The sequence below is a fragment of the Phallusia mammillata genome, chromosome 7 (genome assembly GCF_965637545.1).
Source record: "Phallusia mammillata chromosome 7, kaPhaMamm4.hap1.1, whole genome shotgun sequence".
In the NCBI taxonomy this organism is placed as follows: domain Eukaryota; kingdom Metazoa; phylum Chordata; class Ascidiacea; order Phlebobranchia; family Ascidiidae; genus Phallusia; species Phallusia mammillata.
In genome coordinates, this window is record NC_137258.1 from 14,964,063 (window position 1) to 14,983,974 (window position 19,912).

At 35.7% G+C, this 19,912-nt stretch overlaps 1 protein-coding gene across 10 annotated transcripts in view; it reads right to left on the bottom strand.

Moving 5' to 3' along the window:
* Positions 1-3,167: 3,167 nt before the first annotated feature.
* Positions 3,168-19,912, bottom strand: part of LOC145239715 (ATP-dependent RNA helicase TDRD9-like) — a 72,492-nt gene continuing 55,747 nt past the window's right edge. For 5 of the 10 annotated variants that reach the window (XM_080103103.1, XM_080103104.1, XM_080103110.1 and 2 more), the window contains 16 exons: positions 17,933-18,125; positions 17,734-17,881; positions 17,295-17,421; positions 16,107-16,272; positions 14,027-14,168; positions 10,332-10,454; positions 10,056-10,259; positions 9,887-10,000; positions 6,388-6,510; positions 6,029-6,154; positions 5,799-5,941; positions 5,655-5,714; positions 5,426-5,566; positions 5,147-5,228; positions 4,113-4,285; positions 3,168-3,423 (listed from right to left, as the gene is read on the bottom strand). In XM_080103103.1, the coding sequence (XP_079959229.1) occupies positions 3,282-3,423; positions 4,113-4,285; positions 5,147-5,228; positions 5,426-5,566; positions 5,655-5,714; positions 5,799-5,941; positions 6,029-6,154; positions 6,388-6,510; positions 9,887-10,000; positions 10,056-10,259; positions 10,332-10,454; positions 14,027-14,168; positions 16,107-16,272; positions 17,295-17,421; positions 17,734-17,881; positions 17,933-18,125 (2,207 nt within the window). In that variant the 3' untranslated portion in view covers positions 3,168-3,281. The remainder of the gene's footprint in view (positions 3,424-4,112; positions 4,286-5,146; positions 5,229-5,425; positions 5,567-5,654; positions 5,715-5,798; positions 5,942-6,028; positions 6,155-6,387; positions 6,511-9,886; positions 10,001-10,055; positions 10,260-10,331; positions 10,455-14,026; positions 14,169-16,106; positions 16,273-17,294; positions 17,422-17,733; positions 17,882-17,932; positions 18,126-19,912) is intronic. The other 5 variants (XM_080103105.1, XM_080103107.1, XM_080103109.1 and 2 more) reach the window with 4 other exon arrangements.

Below are 19,912 nucleotides of genomic sequence, written 5' to 3' on the forward strand. Positions count from 1 at the left end.
CCATGATTTTTATTTAAATACACTTACAGGTCCAAATGTCATCAATATTCAAAGTCTTTTAAAATCCCTTGAAACATTTGCTTGTGTCCCGGATATAAAAAAGTTTCTAAACCTTCAGTGTGGGTTTCAGTTATCAAGTACAAACAAATGTTTGGTCAATTTCCAGAACCTTATAACCAGGGTTGCCATACCGTCCTTATTTCTAAGATTTGTCCTTATTTAGAAGGGCGATGTCTTAGAAAAGTTCATTGACCTTATTTCCAAGAAATGTCCTTCTTTTTGACGCGAGTCCTTATTTTGTCTTATTTTTAACAACTACTAGTCAAATCCCTGCTACAAGTAAAAGTAAACCTAGACCTGAGCTGTCGTGAGATGCACGAAGTATTTTTAACAACAAGGAGTGGCTGGAACAGATTATTTCAGGCCAAAAATTTCGCATGTGATATGACATGATTCGTCTAAATGCAAAGATTTGTTCAAAAACATTTGTTTTGTTTGGTATGAAAATCTAAGTTTTCAGTTGTCCTTATTTTGAGGCTCATGTCGATGGCAACCCTGCTTATAACAGATAAAGTCATCTACAAAACAAAATATTTTTACCATTTCCTTCTGTCATAAACAAATATTTAAACATTTAACTAATATTCTGACATAGGTTCATGGCACACAACTGAAATATTGCTGTGAAAAACAAAAGATGTTTAAATTGTTTAAACCTTGAGCTCAATGAGGCAAAGCCATGAAAAGAATGAAAACATTTAAAAAATCAGTTCAGTCATTAAAAGGAATGCATCGATGTAGTGCAGAAAGACTGAAGAATTCACTTATTAAAATATATAGATATAAAAAAATTGTTGAATCTGTAAAGGCTAATGAGATTTTTTCTTATGAAAATGAAAAATTGGCAAGTATTGCAATATAGATATGTACAAATGAGAGCATATTTCAACTCTCTCAGATGTATCAGAGAATATCGGAGCAAACAAAAAAGCAGAATAAAAGAAAAGGCCATTCGAAAAAACTTAAAAAAAACTAAGGATTTCAAAAAGTCTTGAAAACAAAAACACATGGTAGAACAGTGTTTTAATGTTGTTTCTTATCTCTGTGTATAAGCCTTGCTTTACAATGTGTGTTAGTACATAATTTATTATTAAAACATTTAAAATACTTACTGCAAAAAACTAGTCATTCTTGTGGAGTTATGAACAAAATGCATCAAATACCCCCATAGTGCACAGTTGAAAAACAACAAGTTACATAACTTTTTGACAGTTCACAGAAGCAAACTATGTGGTTTCAAATGTGTCTAATATAACTTACTTTAATACAATACTAACCTTTTTTAATGAATGGTCCATTTTTTAAAACGTTTATCTCTCACAGATAAGTTACTTTATTCAAAAAGTAAACGGTACAATAAAAAAATTACCAAATATCACGCTTAAAAACACGCTAACCACGCGTTTTCTCAATACCGATACCATTATAGCCTGCAAAAGTGCCACACCACCGCTAGATGGCGTAGCTTCCCACTTTTAATGCTGTTTTTGCCATTGCGCTTTCAGACTTTCAGACGTTGACTGACGACGGTGGAATCAATAGTTCAGAGATGCACAATTACACATTGGACGACCAACAACAGTTCAGTTAGCACAAATTTCCTATCCGTTATCGAAAAACAAAACATAATCGATCAATTTATAAAGCATTCTGCCTCTATAACATCCAGTCGCTAATAAACACGAGGCAGCCACACTTACAAGACGTGACTTCAGTAAAACAATGCCAAGGCTGTGACGTAAGCACCGATTTGTATGACAGATAATGTCACCAGGTTGCACAACATTGCGCCATTCAAGTGAGTTAAGGCTACTGGCGGAAAACATAATAATATGTACAATGGCGATGTAACACTTACGTTAACACATTTATACTTGAAGTTTGAGAAAAACTGGGTTCACGCAACCCACATAAATTTTGTCAGGGATTGTGTTTCATAAAATATGGCAACCCTAATTCAGACATATTTAGTTCCACAAACTGACGCTAAATTAGAACATAGAATTACTTCCAGCTTTTTGCGGACCCCAGTTTGGGATAACCTTTTTGCGATCCAATTACTTCTATTGCGGAATAAATTTAGAATATTCGGAAGTCACACGGACAGTGACACGAGAAAACGTTAGATACGATACTCTGATCCCTGTTAATAAACTTTCTGCGTAGGCTTCTGTTTATTAGGCTAAGCTTACTACTCTCACTATTCTTGAAACAATAAGCACATATACCACGGGTCGCCAATCTTTGCCACTCTAAAAACTATTCGGGCCAATTTCAAATTGTCACAGAAAAAAAAACACTGGGAGCAGCCCTTTCCAAATTTGAAATAAAATGCCACTGCAAAAACGTTTTTATATCTCACGACATTCGACTTTTTGTTGTTAGTTAATTCCTTGCATATTAGGTACTCAGTTAAGGCAAATGAAACTTCCCACGTAGCATCGAACGCTGTGTTTTCTTGAGACGCTTTTTATATCTGTATTTAACGGGTATTGTTAGACAACTAGTAACAAACAGGTATTGTTACGCGCGCACACACAATGGAAAACGAAACAGTAACCTTGTGCGTTAACCTGCGCGCCGCCAGTTTACCTCTTCACGTTTCATGGCATAGTCGCGGTTGCAGCTAACTACTAGAAGTTTTCTCCGTTGGTACATTAATTTCATAGCATATCTATATTTTTTCTTAAATTCCTGACTTTTAAGTACATTTTAACATTTCTCCCGGACGCAGATTCAAACACTAAATTCCCTGACATGTCAGGGAAAATCCTGACGCATGGCAACCCTAGCTAACCGCCACCAGACAACATACCGCTTTGAACTTACTCGCCCACACAATTTAATTTCCTGCACAAAATAACTAGCAATGGATACAGATATAGTTTCGACGGTTTTTGAATCCTATAATTTTGTCATGCTTCTGGGCAGTACCGCACTTGAATCAAAACGCACACCCAGCTTGTCCGAATAAAAGTTAGTATTAGCACCAGTAAGCAGCAGTGTCACGTAGCGTTTGCGCTACAATCAATGAGGACCTTTTTACAAACCAGCGCTGTAAAATGCGGAAGGCACTTAACGCCTCGAGTAACACTAGAAACACACAATTTCTGACCTTGCCAGTGTATTGAAAAGAAATGCACCTACACTCGAATGAATTTAGAAAAAAAAATGGCACCAACGAAATGAGGCAAAATTTGTTTCATTTGAAGGTGTTACATTTATGGGTGATCTTTGATTTCATACACATTTTGTACATTCTGCATTGCCACAGCATCATGTAGTCGGTACAAATCCTTCCGATCAGCTTGTTTGTTCGATACTTGGTGTGGCACCGTCCTTTCCTCACTGATTATTTTCCACCTGAAGCAAAAAAGGCACGTTCAACAAACATGAACATTAATGGTTTAAATCTCGGTTACGATAATGATGCGTGTACGTAAAAGTGGCACAGTCCTTTTTTTGTAAAACATATAAAACGTAGACTAAGTGAGAAGAGACGTTGCCTCCACTCACAAAACACCGTTTTCGGTGTATGTTCGGCGTAAGTGGCATGTTGTGGGTGTGCGTACGTTGCTATTCTGTCTTGCAACATGGGCGAAAATGTGACAATACCGGGAAAGAAACGAGAATTGTTTTTCTGTTGCCCTTTAACTTTATTTTCATATATGTATCCATCAAAAAATACAATATCTGTATGTTGTAAAAATGTTGTTGTTAGTTTGGATCCAACAACAGGATATACACATCCATTTATTTGGGGTCATATCTGGCATAATAGAACTATGCCACCATACTGACGTTTGTTGTAACATAAATGCCACCATATTCACTGTTATAACATAAATGGAAAAGAGTTACATTTTCGGAAATTAATATCAATGACATGTATTTTGATTCAAGCTTGCGGTCCGAGATGCTGTGCAAAGTACCTAAAAAACTGGATTAATACAGCACGAGACACAGTGGGTTATACAATTAATGTTGGTTTATGTTGCTTATTTCTATTAACACTTTGCAACTAAAACTGTAGAAAATATTTAATATGGCACCTGTATGGACGACTGCTAGGTGTTGGATCTGCAGCCGTTCTTGGTTTTGTTAAAATTGAAAACAGTTTTTGGCGAGCATTGGTTTGAATTCGATGGACCATTTTTTGACTCCATGAGTTAATTGATTCTGTACCACCAACAGCAATATTAATCATCATTCTTAATCCATTGATCTGGGAAGTTATTTTACATTTAAAGATTTGCGAAAAACAATATTTAATTTGAAGCAGGGGTCTCCGACTCGAAATTTGTCCCGGGCCAATTTTCGAACTACATAGAAGCCGCAAGCCATATGCGGCCTCTAATGTCTAAATGCTTTTAAAGACTTTAATACTGCACACTACACCAATCGCAAAAAAATATGTGGTTAAATTACTATGAAATTAACACTCTAGGCCAGCTGTTTCCAATTCGAGTCCACTGTCCTTTAGTGCTTTTCGGCACTATTTTGACCTCCAAGTGCTCATGGCTTTACAATCTTACTTGCGTGTTAATCAATACTTTTTATTTCATCACAAGTAACAATGAAAACAATTGTTTGCACATAATTTTATATCATAGTTTTGGCAAAACGCGGTAGACAAACTTTAGGCAAGAAAAACAAATGGAGTAAAATCAAAATATGTCATCTTCCCATAATCATATTAGGCCAGGTATATTATATCGAATTAGCCACCAAGCATTCCCACAAAGCAAGACACATGCCTGAAGAATCTATCTCGCTGTGGGATTCGAGCCAATGACAAGAGCCTTTCCGCGACTCACACTCCAACTGAGCTACACAGGCTCAGTGGCAGGCCTGCGGAAAGTTGAATCACAAACACAGTTGCCTGACTGATTTGCTGCACATGTGGACTTCGCAGTAGGGCATCAGCAGTTGCCTTGCAAAATCAGCAAAATGCATTTCTAGTGGCAGTTTTACTTTTAAAGTAAAAATACCTGGGTTTATTCTTTGTTTTATGTTTTTATTGTGCCTGATTAAAAACAACTTCTTCACTAAACCAACACTAAATTACAAACAACAAACTACATACATCAATAATGTCCTGAAGAGACAGATTGAAGTCAAACATGACCTCTATGTCATGATCTGGAAGAATTGAAAAACATCCATTTCTGTAAGATAGAATAAACATTTTTCAGCATAAAGTACTGAACTGCATTTAGAAAAATAATATACATGCAAGGTGAACTTGTACTGCAAACCACTTATGCCAGCAACATGCAGAAAAAATCATTGGACATACTAACACAAATATTTGCTGTAGCAAACATTTTCAACAATATATTCTTAGCAAATTCAAATATCTAACCTGTTCGTCATGGATCCAAGGCCACATATTGCACCAGTATATCTTGTAAAATTGGCGTCAACTCGGAACTCTACAACTGGAGCAAAAATCAAGCACAAGAGTGGCAATAATCCTTTAATTGGTGGCATTATTGTGGTGTTTCTGAAAAAAACAGAAACATGAAATTTCAAGAAAGAAATTGTCTTTAGTGACAAAAAGATAACATGATTCATTATTTAAACTTTCATACCTTGCCAACATGGTACTTCCAGATTGATTAATACCAACTTGAGCTGCAATTAACATACACCTAAAAATGCATTCTCACCATCAACACAACGAATGCATGACAAGGGATTCAAACCAAAATGTTCGGTGATTGATTAATACTTACCGGTTCAAGTTTTTGGGATCCTGATGAATACTGACGCTATTTACTCCACTTCGATCAATATTAACACTTCTCAGGCGGCCAATGTTGGTAATGGAGAAGAAGCTTGTTTCAAACGTAGTGCGAGGTCCTTGGACAGTCACCTGCTTTTTCAAGGTTTATTTATCAAATATTGTTCTCATAAAATATACATGGACATTAAAACACATAAACAGGTTATGAAGCAAACAAACTTTATCACTGTGCTTCATTCTATTTGATGATGAAGAATCTACTTCCATCCATTCCCTGTTTATTTCTTTTTTAAATGCAGATGATGATTGATGTTGAACCGCTTGGTCCCAAAGTAAATGGTTGATCTACAGCAGAGGTGGCCAACTTGAAATATGTCACAATAACACACAGCTGACTGGTCAGTAATAAGGCTATAACTGAAAGCATTTGTTAGAAATAGGCAAAAAGAACATGACATGTTCAAACACAGTTTTTCATTGAGTACTATCAGGGAAGAAATTTAAATCCTCTTCAAAAAATATCTACATACACATTGTTTCCTGTTAAAGCTAGAGCAACATAAAGCTGCTATATTTACCTCTGATAGTTTTCCTTCTGGGGCATTTTTGCAAAAATTTTGGGTGACAAGAAGTTGATTAACATGCCTGGTTCCATTGCAAAACAAATCAACATGCACAACATTGGAAACAACAGAATAAACCTAAAAAAAAAACAATTAACATAGCTGCCCACATAGTTTCTTGTGTATTATCTACAATATCACAAGTTCCTCTTTCATGAAAAGACACACACAGTTTTTTATAAATATTTTTTGTTTGTAGGTTAAAAGTTCTTTGACCTCAGTGGGTGCATCAGGAAAACAGAGTGGAGTAGTTGCATTCCAAGGGAGAGGTCAAGTTACAATACAATTATGTTGTAATTATTAACACATTACTAATACAAAAGCAACTAGAAGGGTGGCTTAGCACATATTGCCCTTGCATATACACTATAACCTATTTTAAAACATTGATATATTTCCAATGCTTATTTTATATTGGGTCCCATACCACCATCTACTGTCTTTTATAACCTTAGTTGTTTCTGCAAGCAGAAACTCATGGGTCCCCACACATTCAAAGTTGTAGATAATGCATTTCAAGAGATAACCATGTGAACGTTTAGTGTTGTAAGGTAAAACAATGGGCTTAAATAATAATACTATGTAGAGTACAAACTATATAAATTTAGATTCACCCCAGATTTTGTTTGAAGTATGTCCTATTTCCCGTTGCTTTTCAAAGAAACGAAGGAGTAAGTAGTGGCATAATAGGATAAAACAAAAAATAAATAGCAAATTCTACAAGCTGTCCGGTTTTCATTCAATTCGAACATTGTGAAAAGGGTCACCTATTTTAGGAATTAGTTGGTTAAGTTGTGGTGGTACAGGGCAAAACATAACATTTGAGGACTTAGTCTGTTTAATAAACTTTGCAAAATTTCATATAATTTCATAGTTTTTTTAAAAGTTCATTTATTTTAGGGGGCTAGTTGAGTAAATGTTGGGGCTACAAGGTAAAACACATCAATTGAAACCTACAAATAGCATTATCCACATACTACCCAAATTTTATCCAATCCCGACACTGTTTAAAAAACTGACCCATTTTAGGGGGCTAGTAGGGTAACTAATGGGGTCCGACACACAAACTAAAAAAATAGGAAACCTCAATGACTCAATCAATAGTACTGCAAAATTTCAGCCAAATCCGCCAATGTTTAAAATGTCGACCACTAGAGGTGTTTTGAGCAACAACCGTTAATGTTTCTGACGTCATAGGGCAACAACCCCCTAAGTGCCATGGCACAAAAATGTTCACCAAGCAATCCACAAAGTCACAAATGAGTAACATACAACTGCTTGCCCTTGTAACACTATTGAGCAACAGAAATCTTTCGTTTGTGGTGTCCAGTAACATACAAATACATTTTACACTTTGGGGGCTTGTGGGGTAAATGTTAGGGCTACAGGGTTGAACACAACAATCGACAACTATAAATGGCATACTCTACAAGCTATCCAAATTTCAGCCAATTCTCACACTGTTTACAAACTCACCCATTTTAGGGGGCTAGCGGGGTAAATACTACGGTTATTTGGACAAACAAAGTGGGATGCACATCTACATAACTTTATCTACCATCTGTATAAGTTTCAGCCACATCCATCAAACATTAGATAGAAAAACGAGTCGGACAAACTTTGGGAAGAAAAATATCCATTTTAGGGGGCTAGCGGGGGTAAATACTGGGGTTATCAACAAAAACAAAGTGGGATGCACATCTACATAACTATATCTACCATCTGTGTAAATTTCAGCCAAATCCATCCAGCATTTGATGGAAAAACGAGTCGGACAACCTTTGGGAAAAACACCCATTTTAGGGGGCTAGCGGGGTAAATACTGGGGTTATCAACAAAAACAAAGTGGGATGCACATCTACATAACTATATCTACCATCTGTGTAAATTTCAGCCAAATCTATCAAACATTTGATGGAAAAACGAGTCGGACAAACTTCGGGGAAAAAATACCCATTTTAGGGGGCTAGCGGGGTAAATACTGGGGTTATCAACAAAAACAAAGTGGGATGCACATTTACATAACTATATCTACCATCTGTGTAAATTTCAGCCAAATCCATCAAGCATTTGATGGAAAAACGAGTCGGACAAACTTTGGGAAGAAAAAAAAATGAAAGAAAAAACAAAGAAAAAAAACAAAAAAAACAATTTGAGTAAAATCAATATGTGTCCCCTTCAGGGAAGGGGACCCATAATAATTCTTCATGTCACTGTTTTACAGATGCCAAATCATGCAACGTTACACCAAAGAGTTATGAATAATTTATGTCAAACTACAACAGAGTTGTATAACAGCAACATTACTAAAATTTATAATGAGGTCCACGTAACTGCTAACCCATCTAAATTCATGTCTTTGCACAAAACGTTAGTTGGATTTCCATTTTTAGAGGCTGTTTAGGTGTTTATCAGTAGGTTCCTGTATGATGCATTATTTCAGCAATAAATATAATGATGCACATGTGATTATCTTTTTTTCTTCTACAATGTTATCACTTATAGCTATATTGTAGTAATGTGGTCTTGGCATTTGGAAGCATAACGAAAATTAAAGTATCCTTTTTTGAATTACAGATAAGTAAGACTGGGAGTCTGTATAATTTCCAAGTTAAAGTAGCGACCTTTTCGAATTTCGGAATATACCCCTGACCAAAGGCCTGCAGAATTCGCATTATATTTCTTAGAAGTTTTATTTTTTGATTGTACATTTAGTTCTTTGCACATCCTTTTTAACCTCTTTGGTTTAACTTCATTTTCACTCTTTTACTCCAATGTTTTGATTGGTACATTTTTTGTTTATGTAAAAAACCCTTTTCAAAATGTCTTAAAAATTTCCCGCCTAATTCCCAGGTTCACCCATAAACCACAAAACTTGAAAATTTAAAAAGGTAATTATCCAAAAATGTTATGCTTTGTTGGTTGGTATATTGCCAAAAATTTCAAAGCATTTTGTACCTTTTGTCATATTTACCCATTTTCACACAATGTTTGTTTTTATATATACAGGACCTTGGCTTTTACAGACCATGCAGTGTTTGACGTTTGTCTGTTATGCCCAGAAACTATACCACTGGAGATTTTCTGGAAGTAATTCATTGATTTACAAGTGTGTAGCTCATTGCAGAGTCAGTGGTAAATAAACCTCTGATTTATACACAACCTGATATGCTATACAACCAACAAAACACTGCTGTTGTTAAAAACATAAAACCAATAAATCTGCAATAATCATCATAAAACAGTTATTGTGGATAACATATACGCATTGTGAAATACAGTTCTGAACAATTTGGTATGAGGAAAAATTTGGTATGTATAATTATGAGGAAAGTCCAATTTGGTCCTACATAGAAAAACTTCAGAGACCCTTGCTGTAGCAATTTCACTTTTTAAAGGAATGATCAAACATATTCTTCTAGAATTGCTATTTAGTCAAACAACTTATTCAAACCTTCACTTTGACTTTGTTTTCAGAAGCTTGAATAAGGCCTTGGAAAAACTGTTTTGCCTTTCTCTCTGATGAAGTTTCTTTCACCTCAATTCCATGCAATTGAAACTGAATAGCCTATTTTCAAAAAATATTTAAACATAAAAATACTTTTTTAATAAGGCAAACCTACTTGAAATCCAATTTTGCACAACTCATTCGGGATTTTGTACAATACAGCAGATGAAGATATTGTTTCAATATTTCCATAATCAACAAACCAAACTTTAATAACAGGATCAGTTGCAACAATGATTGCTCTGTAATAATGTTCTAGCAATCCATCATCATAAGGTGCTAAAACCAAACTGGATTCTTTCAAACAGTTTGTTGATACCTAATATGGAGTTGGGGCATCTATTTAAAGTGCCTTTTTACAAAGCTTGTGAAAAAAATGAATAGTTGTAACCTTGCTGCATTCCTCAATCAAAGTGGATATGTGATGCAGTGTTTCAATATTTTTGCGCATGCACTTGTATCCCCAAAATCTTACTGCAGAGTTGATGTGTGTGATGCAAATATTAAAGTATACCTGCAAACAATGTGTTGTAACAAACCTAATGGATTTTTACCTATTACTTGCAATAATAAACTAGAAGAGTGGCTTTCTGATATACTTCCATTTTATATATTCTATATGATATTTACCAATTTACTATACACATCATTTGATCTACACGTATGATTGTTTTTGTAAACAAAAACAAATGGGTCCCCACACGCGTGTTTGTGCGGATTGACAGTAAACAAATGTTGCTGTGATTTTTAGATTCTTAAGGACAAATTTTTAGAAAGCATTAACCCAACAATAAAAAAAATTGTTCGTATTCTTTTTGCACTATTATTGTCATATAATTACAAAAACATTAAAAAAACGTAACAAATACTTTAATTTAATCTCTTGCTTTGACCCAGATATTGTCGGTCAAGGTCGGGTTTTGAACACAATTTTTTTAGAAAGCTGTAACAGTTGTGTTACAGACACTTTAAATTAAAAAGCAATTTGCTACAAGTGTATACATAACAAATTGTTTTTCATTTAACCTTGTTTCGCAAAACGAGTACCATTGACCTGTAGTAACTCTCAGGGTGCACACGCCAAACGACTGTTTGACCTTTTGACACCGTTTTCAATAGCACGTCCTGAGTGTTCAACAATACCTTTAAGCCTAATTTTTACATGCCTTGAGCATTGACTCCTAAATTGATTGTCAAAAAAAAACGCTACCTTATGATGAAAGAAAGTTCTGAACAGTGTTAGTAATACCTACTAGTTGACCTTAAGTAACCCGTGATCATGCGGCCAACCTGACAACGAGCATTTAAAAAACATTTATTTTGCAAAAAAGTCAAGTTCATTTTTTCATGTTTACTTTGATTAACAAAGTTTTGCTTGACATATACAAAACCGAAGCACGGTTATTAGGTTTAAATCACGTCATAGGTGTAAAACCTTTGCCAAAACCAAAAATGTGAGTGATAACTTAATAAAACGACATAGCATTGCTGTGCAAAACAGCTGATTTCTAATCACTGAAACGACGTCTCGTAAAACGTCTGTCCGACGTCAAGCTGAGCCCTCCCGCTATCGTAAACCAGTGAGTTACTCTCTTGGTACTTCTGCCTACAGTGTCTTTCTTGACCAAACGAGCGTTAGACACATTTACGTTTCGGGGGCCTGTGGGTGAACCGCTGGGTAATTCGGGGTCAAACTTCTAGAGGATCGAGTTCAGATTGATAACTAACATATGTCCAAATTTGAATAAATTTGAAGCACTCTTTCTTTACCACACGAGCATTAAAAACCAGCGTTAAAAATTTTACTTTTCGGGGCCTGTGGGTGAATCGCTGGGTGATTCGGGGTTAAACTTCTGGAGGATCAAGTTTGGATTAATAACTAACATATGTCCAAATTTGAAGCACTTTTTCTTTACCACACGAGCATTACAAACCAGCGTTAAAAAAATTACGTTTCGGGGGCCTGTGGGTGAACCGAGGGATCAAACGGGGTCAAAATTCACATGGACCATCTTTAGACCAATATCTGTAATGTGTGTAAATTTGAAAGTTTGAACCATTCTTTCTTGACCAAAACGTGGGAACAAATCCGCGTTAGACGGTAAAAAAGAAAAAAAAATACGGACAAAAACAATATGTGTCCCCTTCAGGGAAGGGGACCCATAAATATCTATCCAGATATCATAATTTCCAAGTGTCAGAAAAATAAATGTGTTTTTTTACAAGTAAAAATTATAAGCTATTGCTGCCAGGCATAATATCAAGTTTATAGAGCTTCTGGCAAAGAAGAGCTCTATAAAGTAAAAATTATACCTACTAAAACTTTTTGCAATGATACGAGTTAAAGTGAAGTTTAAGTTATTGCAACGAATTAAATTTACAAATTAAGCAGATACTAACCAGCAGTTGGACAGTTATTAAACTTTTCAAAAAAAAACAACTCAAAAGCATATATTGAACTGGAAATGTGGTTTTCCATTTTATGTTGCAGCATGTTGTTACAACTACAAATTGAGTGTTTGTGTTAATTGAAGAGCTAAAATTGTTTGACAAAATCAAAAACTTTAGGCTATTTACAACCAAGAAACATATGCATATATGAAATGCTGTCTTAACAACTAACTGAAAAAATGGAACTACAGCTAAGGACAGGTGGCTTTCCTATCTATTGTCATTTTATATATTCTATATCCTGTTTAACAATTTACTCTACACACCATCTGATCTACTAACATGATTGTCTTTGCCTTGCAAAACAAATGTATCCCCACAGATGTGTTTATGCTAATAAGTAACAAGTCCTGATAGTATTAAAAGACTAACAATTGGCAAAGTTGCAGATTGCCATATCAAATTGGCACAGTTGCAATATATGTATGTAGTTCTGCAGAAACCTCTTGTAATGTTTATGTAGACCAGGGGTGGGCAACCTGCGGCCCTTCATTAAAGCTTGTGCGGCCCGCAGAGACGCTTGGATTTCAAAAGGACTAATGCGCCTGATGCTAGTTTTCTGCGATCTGGCAAAATGTGACTAGAATCAAATACGAATTATACTTTTAGTTAAGCATATTTGGTAAGAAACAAAGCAAAATCCTTTTGTGTGACGAACATGTGCCACCCTCGATCCAATTTTGACATTTATAATTGGCCCTACAGTAACAAAGGTTGCCCACCCCTGATGTAGACAATAACCCTTTGATCTTGACAAGGTTATGGTCGTATAATATTTGTTTACAACATATTGTCAAATGTTTTTGAGATTTTTCTTTGATACAAAACACAACATCTGTGTGAGCCTTGTTGTGTTTCACGCAGAGCTAGCTTGTTAAACCGTCAATCAACTCCCCCCTTTCCCTCATGTCACGCCTGACCCTAGCAGAAGCCACTGCATAATTGTGTCTGCCCACATGGACAAAAATCATATGTTGGACAATGTGATAGAAATAACTAAAAACATATCAGATTTATTCCAGCAAAACTTAGCCCAGTCGCACTTGTGGTCATGCATGAAGCAGTGGCATGCACAATGCACAGGCACTTAAATACATATTAGGGCCTGTAAAGGTAATCATTTGGCCAATTAAGCCAAATTTGCAGCACTACCTAGTAACCCACTACAAACAATTGTTTAAAATTTCAGCACATTAGAGCTTGTATTTCTGACCTAATGGACTGAAACAGCTAAAACCAAATAATTAGGGGTTTAAGGGGTGCAAATGGGTGAAATCCAATTCAAAGTTACAAAATTTATTAAAATACCTTAAATTAAATTATGAGGTCAAAGTTCAGAAGATTAAATTTGGATCAATAACTAACATCTGTGTAAACATCTGAGAAAAAATTTAAAGATCTCCTGCTTGACCAAATGAATATAACAAACCAGCATTGGACAGAAGAAAAAATACGAACAAAAACAATGTGTCCCCTTCAGGTAAGGGGACCGATAAATACGTAGAGCATATAAACTGAGTCACTTAAATTTGAGTTCGCGTAAACCAATCGGTCAATCATGTATGATTACGAAAATGTTGGTTAATCTCAATGACTGAGAAGTTTGTGACCCCTGATTTATAAGTACCAACCCACCATATTTCCAGGTTGTGGAACTTCCGCTGCAAACATTGGCATAACAAGAGTATCACATAAAAATGGCGACTCTGTCATAAGAGAAGTGCTTCTACTATCATCTTGGATAGTCTGTTTCAATTGCAGAGGACGTCGAATTTGCCTGATATAAAACAGTGTGTTACTTATGAAGATATCAGTATTAACTTAAAACAGGGTTTTCCTTAATCTACAGTTCAACAATTTAATTGTTCAAGAAGCAAAATTGAATGGGTCCCACAAGTGCAAACAACAATTGGTAAAGGTATTAATATGCTGTTGGGCTTTTAATAAATAAAGAGATCAAACAGTTATCCTTTTTTTGCAACACATGCATAAAATTAGAAACACATATTGCAGTGCTTTTACATCTTCATGTCACAAAAATGACCCACTGTTCATTCACAAGTGCTTATGACGCCATTATTACACATTAGGTTACATGTTTATGTCTTACACTTTTTTAGAATTAAATGGGTGATTAATGTATGAATTGTGGTGATTTGTACTAATCAATCGTTATCTAGATCAGGGCTTCTCAAACTTTCTTGCTCTGCGACTCCAATTTAGAAAAGAAATTTCTACGTGCCCCCTTGATGGGTAAAGCCCAGGGGTCACCAAACTTTTTTCACTTTGGGCCAGATAAGTTTAATAATGATTCGCGCTGCCTTTCCAGAACTAGCCAAACCGTGATAGGCGATTTTTGTTTGTATATTATGTCACAAGTAACAAATTAAGGCAAATGTTTTCGCACAATTAACACTTGTAGTCTTGTCTGCAACATAACGAACCGGCTTGAGAAGAATGCTGAACATTGAAATCCTATGAAACTAGGTAATTTCCATTGTACATGTCATGAAAGAAAAACTTTCGTAAGGAGTGGATTAATTTTTTGAATGTTAATTTTTGAAACGCGGGCCGCAGTTTAGTGACCCCTGGTATAGCGCTATACACGTGAATGATGATTAAACAAAAAAGGTCTTTACAAATAAACAGGCCATTGCAAATCTCAAGTGGCATTTTTGTGAAAAACCAAGCTATCCGGGGCGAAGGCATAACAACGTAAAGATGACGAAACCGACCGATAAAACAATTTTGTTCATACATAAACCATTTTTTGGGACAATAACATAATAACGCAAGATGTTTCGCGACTCCAAAGTTATATTTTGCGACCCCAATTTAGGTCATGACCCACAGTTTGAGAAGCTCTGATCTAGGTAGCATAACATTAAAACACTTTGGTCAAACCACAGTTTACTGTGGATTTTATATTAATCAAGGTTTACAGAACAAACATTTTTTGATTTGTTTGAAAATATTTAAGTGTTATAACAATGGACAGTTTTACCACAATATTTTAAAATGCAGTACTTAGTTTTTACATTACAGATTCAACACAAATGTCATAACACTTTACATTACATATTCAATGATTGAGGAAAATTATATGGTTAAAATTCCAAACGATATAACAATTCCTCTACATTATTTTGTAGTTCTCTTTTAAGCAAACAAACATCATGGCAAATGCGATTAACCTGATTCACCTGTAACGCAATTAACTCACAAGTACATTATGCATGTTTATGCAAGGTAATTTTCTCAAATATTTGAACCAACTAAACCACAATGTTTGGAATAGTAGCGCTTTTATGCCCTAGGCAAGTGGTTCTTAACCTTTTTTCCTTGCTGCACCCCTTTCAAATCACCAACCAATTTTCGCACCCCCTTACAAATCACTAACCAATTTTCGCTCCCCCTTCTGTAATTGCTTAAATAGAATAGACCTAACCAAACTTAATAATTCAGCATCCCCGCACCCCCTAGGAACAGTTCTCGCACCCCAGGTTAAGAACCCCTGCCCTAGGTGATACTAAAAAAGGGGAAGTAAAGCCTCTGCATGACAACGACGACTTTGATGAGTAGTAGACGCACACAAAACAAATTCTGCAAATAAACCAATGCCTATAAGGGGTCCTGTGATAAAGTTAAATGTTCAATAATGTTAACCTTCACTTTAAAAAAATGGGAGGCTGCTAATAGACCACCAACAACATACCTAATCTTACAGGCCATGTATACAGAGGAGATAACATTTCCTGTGTTTATAACAGTATCAGGTATGAATTCAATAAATGCTTTACATCCATCGTAGTACAAGGCTTTCTGCTGGCCACAATCCTTTGTCATTTCAGTCAAGGACTCCTTAAACAAAGGGCCAGACCCTGAAATTTTCAAGGTATAGCATAAATAAAGATAGTTTGTTGCAACACAGCATTTCACAAACAAAAAAGACTTTCTGGTAATTTCTCAGATTGTTAATTACTATTTCATTAATCCATACTAAGTCATTCACCACAGTGTCGTATCCAAGGGGGGGGGGGGTTGGGGGTCCGGACCCCCCCCTTTTCAAAAAGTTGTGCATAAATTAAATAGGCCAAAATCGTTCTGTTTACCGCTGCGTGATAACAGGGAGTCGTTATCTCAAAGACGCGAGCCTTTAATCTCTTGTATTCGCTTGTTATCTAATCGCCAATTGTGACGTAACAAGGGTTTAATAAGGAGGTTTATGCGCTAACAATCGGAAAGTTACGTTCCGGCTAGGACGCTGGTAGCAGTTTCTTGCTAAGTGGTAACTGCACTAAGTGCAACATATCAAACTGTTTTTGCATTTGAACAATGTAAAAGTGTTAAAAACATGTAATGTTGTGTTGCTTTGATCCGGCAAACACGTAATAGTTTGTCAAAAACATTAGATCGATGTAAATCGAGTTATGTTATTAGGGTAATTTGTTACTTGCCAGGGACAATTTATGCCTTCTGCAGTTACCACCTTTAGTGCATTCGTGACTTTGCGCAACTTAACAGTAGGATTACCGCTGCAGCAAGAGATTTAGTTTTTTAGAAATTGGACCCTGTTTTTTTAAGCAACGATTTTGATTACCTGACAGTCACGCTTATTTTGCAGCTGCAGTTTGGCTGAGCAAGCTAGATAGCAGCGGCGAAATCAGAAAATTACAAAGCTTTCGCTAAAATTACCTGTTCTTCCTGTCAATTAGATGGGTAGAGCAACCGCCAATTTTGGAAAAAGTGCTTTGCCACATAACGCGTCGTTTTGAACGACGTGTGACGTCATAATGACGACATTAGGGATTTCCCCCAAAAAAATTGTTGGACCCCCCCCCCCCTTTAAAAATTTCTGGATACGCCCCTGATTCACCACATAACTTTACAATAAAAAAATTACCACTGGGCAATCCAGAAACAACAACTGTAGTGCTTGGATTAAGCATTGACATTTCTTTGATTGATTGAGCCTCATCGGGCAGAGATTGTACAAAATAGTTTGGATAAAATGCACCAGCCATAACAACCTGGTAAACAAACTTTCATCTATCTTGTTACAACAACAAAAGTTCTTTTAAGGAGGTTTCTGTCCTTACTTCTCTAAATATGTTCGATGGTGAATTAATGAAGCATTATGAACTCTCTTTACAAAAGTCAATTTAAAATTAAAAGCAGTAGTTACTATCCTTTTAAATATCTCTAATCTAACATTAAATATCTCTAATCTAACATTAATGATTAACAGAATTTCATATCTTCTTCGGCAGTGGGGTAATGTTAAAAATTATGTCACATATTGTTTTACAATGCTCACAGCAAACTCAAAACATTCTTCATACTTTTAAAATCAACTGAGTTTGTTGACTGTCCTCAGAATCCCAATAACATGCATCATTGGATCGAATGTTAAAATGTTTTAATCTGTCTCTTAGTTCCTCAACAAGAAAATGAACCTCATGCAAACGTCGAAGTTGGACAAAGTTTTTTCTGCAATTTAAAAATTTTCAAACATTTTCTAAAAAAAATTAATTGTTTTACCTCGCCCAAAGTTTTTCATCTCTTTTTCTCCTGAATTGTTGTGATGTAGTCAAAGTCTCCCATTCCCTGTATGCAGTTAAAAGAGCAATGCAGTCACTAAAACTTCCATTTGACCACATTAATTGATGACGATAGGCTTCCAAAAGTTTGTTGTAAGGAGTTGCAAAAAAACTTTGTTTTGACAAAGATGCAGCTATTAAATTCAAGTACAAACCAAGTGATTATTACACAATCTTCAATAATTTGGTGCAAAGGTAAAATGACAAAATACCAACCTCAATATTTAAAGCTTTTCTGTTGCTACAATTAGAGATAAACAGTTAAAATTGCACAAATCAATTTAATTTTTTTATTTAATTTGCCAATCGATTTGTATATACCAGGGGTTACCAAACTACAACCCGCGGGCTGAGGTCATTTCATACGACCCACAACCACATTTTTTGGTTATCCAAATCGTACTTATAACTTTGCAACATTCAAAAATTAATGTAATCCCTGCGAAAGTATTCCTGCTACAACATGTGGAATTAATTTTACCTAGTCTTATAGGATTACAACTTACAGGAATGATCCGAAGCCAGTGTGTTACATCACAGACAAGAGTACATGTTTTAATTGCTCGCGAACAATTGTCTTATTTGATCACTTGTGACATAATATAGGAACATTGCTCGGAAGATAAGACAAACTTTAAAAATCAACGGTCCCATCACCACACTTCGAATCAGAGTTGTAAACGGGCCTGAAATTTGGCTTGAACTTGAAAGTACAAGCCCAAACCCCGAATCGTTTGTGAGAATCCTGTTAGGCCCGGAAGTTTGATTGACAGGTCTATACATCGAAGCCTCAGGAAAGACCAAGACAACGATACAAAACTAAAAGGGTGGCCTAGCACACGCACTATAACTTTTTATAAATTGTTAATAAATTCCCTACACTATTTTAAAATGGGTCCCATATTATCCATTGTCTTTTATAACCTTAGTTGTTTCTGCAGGCAGAAACTCATGGGTCCCCACACAAGCAAAGTTAAAAAAAATGCATTTCAACAAAAAATAATCATCGGTAAGTTGGTGTTGTAACATAAAACACTGTAATCAGTACTTGGTTTAAAAATCATGCTTTAATAAGTATAAATTATGCAAATCTGATTCAATTCAGACATTATTTGAAGTTTGTCCTATTTAATGTTCTGAAAATTCTACAAGCTGTCCAAATTTCATGTAATTGCGACCGTGTTTAAAAAACTTGCCCATTTTAGGGGAGAGGGGGGGGGGGGGTGGATAAATGTTAAAGCTATAGGGTGAAACTTAACAATTGACACCTAAGCATGGCATATTCTACTAACTGCCCAAATTTTGTCCAATTTCGACATTGTTTACAAATTTCACCCATTTTAGGGGTAATGGGGTATATGCTGTGGCTACAGGGTAAAACACAACAATTGACACCTATAAATGTCACATTCCACAAGTTATACACATTTCAGCCAATTTCACTACTGTTTAAAAACTCAAACATTTTAAGGGGCTAGAAGGGTAAATAATGGGGCTTTAGGGTGAAACACAACAATTGACACCTATAAATGACAAATTCTACAAGCTGTCCAAACTTCATTTAATCCTGACATTGTTTCAAAATGTCACCCATTTTAGGGGGTTTGCGGGGTAGCTGATGGGGTTCTACACCCGAATATATAAAATATACAACCACAATGACCTAATTAACAGTCATGTAAATTTTTATCCAAATTGGTCAATGTTCAAAATTCTGACCACTAGAGGTGTCATTAGCGACATTCGTTAACGCTTCTGACGTCATAAGGCTGTTAACATCCCTCTAGAAGGGTGGCTTAGCACAAATTGCCCTTGCATATACACTATAACCTATTTAAAAACATTGATATATTTCCTATGCTTGTTTTATATTGGGTCCCATACCATCTACTGTCTTTTATAACCTTACTTGTTTCTGCAA